At 35.2% G+C, this 5,062-nt stretch overlaps 1 protein-coding gene across 3 annotated transcripts; it reads right to left on the bottom strand.

Moving 5' to 3' along the window:
* Positions 1-381: 381 nt before the first annotated feature.
* Positions 382-4,799, bottom strand: LOC21402083 (mediator-associated protein 2). 3 transcript variants are annotated; one of them, XM_024176233.1, is made up of 5 exons: positions 4,673-4,799; positions 2,402-2,547; positions 1,886-1,964; positions 1,647-1,730; positions 382-1,162 (listed from the first exon to the last, which is right to left on the bottom strand). In XM_024176233.1, exons 2-5 carry the CDS (start codon positions 2,528-2,530, stop codon positions 756-758), a joined length of 699 nt encoding a protein of 232 aa, XP_024032001.1. In that variant the 5' UTR covers positions 2,531-2,547; positions 4,673-4,799; the 3' UTR covers positions 382-755. The 3 variants fall into 3 exon arrangements, with proteins under 3 accessions (XP_024032001.1, XP_010112677.1, XP_024032002.1); XM_010114375.2 differs by lacking the exon at positions 4,673-4,799 and adding an exon at positions 3,273-3,608; XM_024176234.1 differs by lacking the exon at positions 4,673-4,799 and adding an exon at positions 2,772-3,243.
* Between the last annotated feature and the right edge of the window lie 263 nt (positions 4,800-5,062).

Below are 5,062 nucleotides of genomic sequence, written 5' to 3'. Positions count from 1 at the left end.
GCCTCACTCTCTCTTCATCTCAATTTTCCGTTATTTACCTGCAACAAGACTCTACAAAGAGGATGCTAACAGCTAACATACACGCAGCATAACAGGAAATATACCCAAGTTAAAATTTTAAATGTACATATATAAATTTATGTATACCTAATAGTAGAATTTAGTTTTAAAATATATTTATGTGTGGAGATAACATGCATAATATATTTGTAAGTTTAATTCTTAATTATAATGTTTTTTTTTCTTTCTAATTATCTCAAAAAGCAAAATTAACTCTGCATTAACATACTCAATATTAAAATCAATCAACATTGCATGTAAATATAATTGACAAGATCATAAACTTCAATCACTGGTTTTTGTTGGGAGAAGGCACAAGAAGAAGCTACTAAAAGATGTATAATCTTGCCACTAATCCAAGATTAATCACCTTGAAACGCGTAGCAGTGCATCGGCATCGAGTTCAGGAGTTACAGGGCTTAGAGATAAATTACTGAATAAACTCTCAGCCAAGTGATACAGTGACTGGTTTCACAATCAAAATTGATGGTCGGGCAAAATGAATCAAGAATTTATAGAAAACGAAATCAGGGTTAAAAAAAAGTGATACTCCTAAACCAGAGAAACTGCAAATCTTACCGCTTAGTAATGGTGATTCTGAAGATACTGACTAAAATAATTAGAGGATAACCTCAATCACTACAAAATACAAATTTCTTGTTGTACATAATCAGAGCAGAAGTCGAAGAGGAACCTTAATCGGCGATTTTCTTTTTCTTGGATTTCCCTTGATGTGAGCGCTCAAAGGACCCTGAAGAAGTAACTGCACTACTAGCTCGCCCCGAGTTTTGAGTAGAGTGGTCGTTTGATCTACTGGGTTCAGGCACATGACTTTTGCTTGGAGCTGTTGATGGTTCTCCAACATCAGATAAAGAACTTTTATGCCGGCTACTATGCGAGGAGGCTGCTGCACGTCCACTCGCGGACCCTGAGTTTCTTCGCCGATAACTTTGTGCAGGAGATCCACGCTGGTGGGAAGACTTGGTCATTGTAATGCTAGAAGACTTCTGATACATTTGTTTCAGATTGCTGGAATGGAGCTTTTCCAGTTCGTGAGGCTCCGAATAATGTACAAGGGAAACACGTCGTGAAATCTTCCCAGCTGCCAAGATTTCAGAAGGATCAAATTATCAATGTCACCATAAGTATTCTTGGCAAAATATTACCAGTAAATTTAACAGCAACGTCTACAATGAAATCAACAATAATATTGGCACAAAAAGACACATCACGCTTTAAAACCAGGGAAACACATTGTGAAATTTTCCCAGCCGCCAAGATTTCAGAAGGACCAAATTACAAATATCAACACAAGACATTCTTTGCTAGACTTGCCAGTAAAAATAACAGCGACATTAATAATGAATTCAACAATGTTATTGGCACAAAAATAATCATTTGAGATATTACACTTAGCACACGGCTGCAAAACATTTGAGATGATAGTTGGTCACACTCACACACAAGATCTCTATCAAAAATCACATGGCATACATTCTTTTCGCCTTTAGTTTTGACAATTAAGAAAAGGATAGAATTACTTTAATGCAGAGTTAATGCTACATATCAAGCATTTACATGCATACCAATTTTTGTGCCCGATGCAGAAGATACAAACACAGTTGCATTTGGTTCTTGAGCCGCAAAACTAACCACATCATATTCTTTGCCTGCAAAAAAAAAAAATAAACATTGTCATAACCTCAGCCCACAATTATACTGAAAAAAAAAATCATAAATTTCTTATATAGATTCTTCGGAATTGGACAGTGAACAAAGATTAGAGCTTGTCCTCATTGTATCATAGCAAAATTAGCATAATTACCAGATGAACCCTTGAAGCTGCCCAAGTTCCCGTCATGGTGAAGCTTGAGTGTTAATTCCTGCCCATCAAAATCAGGATTCTGGAACACCAGAGAAAGCAACTCGTCAACAAAATACTAAATAGGTTGCAAAGCTGACATTAGCAAAGGACGAATCCAATCCTTTGTGGTGAAAAAGTCTCTCTTTCAAGCTTCTAACAAGAATAACAGATTGCAATCAAGCTAAAAACCAGACAGCTAATTCAAGATTCTAGTAGTTCAAAGAAATAATTATCAGCATGAATTTTGAAAACTAAGCTAACTACTTCAAATGAAATAGATTTTAAGCCCAACATTCTTATGTCTGTTGTAGGTTATTTGAAAATTTGCATTGGCTTCCCTTTTTTCCTTTTTTTTTTTTTTTTTTTTTTTTTGCCCCTCTCTTTCCACTGATCTAATTTGCTAGATAAATAAGTAAAAAATCGTAACAGACAACTAAAAGCAAAACCCAACAAGAGAAAAGTTCACTTCTTTCTTACTTGATTCTTAGGCCATTGAATGAGCCAAAGTTCTGTGGAATCATTTAAGCTGAGATCCACAAGTGGGTCCTTAGCATCTTCCTCAAACTCTAGAGAAGGCATGTAAGCTTCTTTTAAATGAGCAGGCATTCCTTACGATCAATCCTCTACAAACAAACAATCCCGGATTAAACATTTTTTCGAACACCTTGCGTGCAATAGGATCTACAAACAATATTTATCTGTGCTCTGCTTTCAATATGATAAGGAAAAGAATACTTATAATTTTCATAATCGTGTCCCACCAATACTTGTTCCATGTGCGACTAAACTAAGCACAACATATTCAAATAGACAACTCTTTTATATGTTGAAATTAATGGAGCCTAACCATATACATAGTATCTTAAGGAACTTGGAGAGCATAGCAGGAAGAAAATTCAGGGTTTATATGTGAAATTGATATTGCAGTCCCCACAGCGACCTGATAAGACTCCAATAAGTTTTATGTATGTGAGACGCCATAGGAAGCAAGGGGCAGAAGGTTAATTGTGGTCAGCGGCACTCGTCACTGGTTTTAATTCGCGCCTTGTTTTTGGGAATTGGTTTAAGCGTATAGCTGGGGGGGAAGAGTTTGTTGGGGAAGTTGGTTTGTAATTCGTATGGTAGGAGTATAAAAGGAAAAGAGAAAGGAGTTGTGGATTAGCGGGATTCTCTTCTTTTGCACAGAGCTTTGCTCTTTGGATTGGGAGAGTTTGCAGATCTCTCGAATATCTGCTAGTTATCTTCTTTTGTATTCGTTTCTGGTGTTGCAGTCAATATAATCCAGCTCAATTTTCCCTATACATTTCATTATTTCATGAACGAGAAAAGGAGGGAAATGGAAAATAACCTGAAACGGAGCTTCCGAAGCAAAGAAGAAGAAGAAGAAGAAGACTTCCCCAAGGCCAATCCGCCGAGAAGAAGAAGAAGAAGCAAAGAATAGGGCGGAGGAGATAGTCCAGAGAGATGACGGCGAGAATAGGGCGGAGATGAGAGAATAAGAAGAAGAAGAAGAAGAAGAAGAAGCGACGCCGCAAGAAGAATCGGCGGTGGAGCTGTCTGGAGAGACCTAGCGGCGGTGGAGCTGTCTGGGGAGACCTAGCGGCGGTGGAGGCGTGGAGCTGTCTGGAGAATAGGAGAAGGAGGTAGCGGCGGAGGGTGAAAATGAGAGAAGAAACGTAGTAGAAAAGCTGAAAAGAAAACCTAGCTGAGCAAAAAATATATATTTTATTAAGTATTAACTATTTTTTCTTAAAAAAATATATTTGTAAAATAGGTAATAAACGGATTGTAATTAGGTCATGTATTCGTGTTATTTAAATATGATATATTTAGGGATTGTTTAGTTAGGAGATTTGTACCCTGATTTGAATCATGGTTCATAATTTGTTACAGTGTTTTCTCTCACAAAAAATTCACATAAATCGAAAATAGTTCTAATCTCATGATTCTAATCTATGAACCAAACGTCTCCTTAATAAATAGATTACAGCGGGTTAATTATAAGTTAATGAGTCAATTTAAAAATGACACGTTATTTAATCGTATTTTATAAATTTAACCTGATTTTGATCCGTTAATTTCGTATAAATTTTGAATCGTATCGCAGCCTTAGTTATTTTGAAGAGGGGTTTTTTAGTCTTTTAACAATAAATGAATGAAAAAAATTTGTATAATAATTATTATAATTGTTGTAGCTTGGTTCTTATTTGTTTTTGTGTGCGGTATAGTACGCCACGTGGGAGCGGACTTTCAAATAAGAGTCCCTGAAAGGCTTACTAGTGCTACTCTTAAGGTCTCGTTTATTTTACCGATTTAAGTTTTTAGTTTTAGATTTTTATAGTAAAAAACTCTCAAAAAATATCACATCTAACTTTTTTTACTACAGTGAAAAACTCTTAAAAAATATTACATCTCAGCTCGAATTGAAAACTCAAATCTGCGAAGTGAACGAAACTTTTTTCTATTGAGGTTCATCTTATAAAGATACTTAAATTCATTTGAGTTTTTAATTTTAATTTTATTATAGTTAAAAATTCTTATACAAAATTACATTTAATTTTTTTTAATTATAATAAAAAATTTTCACATAAAATTACATATTAATTTAAATTAAAAATTTAAATATGCAAACTAAATAAGAACTTAATTGATCCTACGGTGATCTAATATCTTTTCAAAAACATGACGCGAGAATCAATACTCCCTCGTGGGAGGTCCAAAAATTGTAGAAATTGAAAGGCTTCTTACCTATGAGGCTGTGACCCATTTCCGCCGGAGGGGAAACACCCGCGATTGGATCAGTCTCTTTTCTACCACCCCTTTTCCATCTACTTGTGACAGGATAGGTTCAATAGCTGCTCAGAAACGTTTTTTTTTTTTTTTTTTTTTTTTTTTTACAAGAGGTTAATTTTTGGTGGGGGTTCAATCGGAATATATATAAGTGCAAAAACTCCACAACCTTGGCGAACGTGAGCTTCTCCACAACCTCGGCACAGCCCATGAAAAATCATGGATCAGGACGGGTTGGGCCGATCCGTCTAGACAAATGATATCTTTATGTTTTTTTTTTTCTTTTAGTAATTTTATAAACATTATATATATAATTATCTTGATTGTACTCTTTTTTTCTTATTAAAG

Source organism: Morus notabilis, unplaced genomic scaffold (genome assembly GCF_000414095.1).
Source record: "Morus notabilis unplaced genomic scaffold, ASM41409v2 Scaffold176, whole genome shotgun sequence".
Classification (NCBI taxonomy): Eukaryota; Viridiplantae; Streptophyta; class Magnoliopsida; order Rosales; family Moraceae; genus Morus; species Morus notabilis.
Note: the sequence above shows the minus strand (reverse complement) of the source record. Positions and strands in the feature narration are given on the sequence as shown.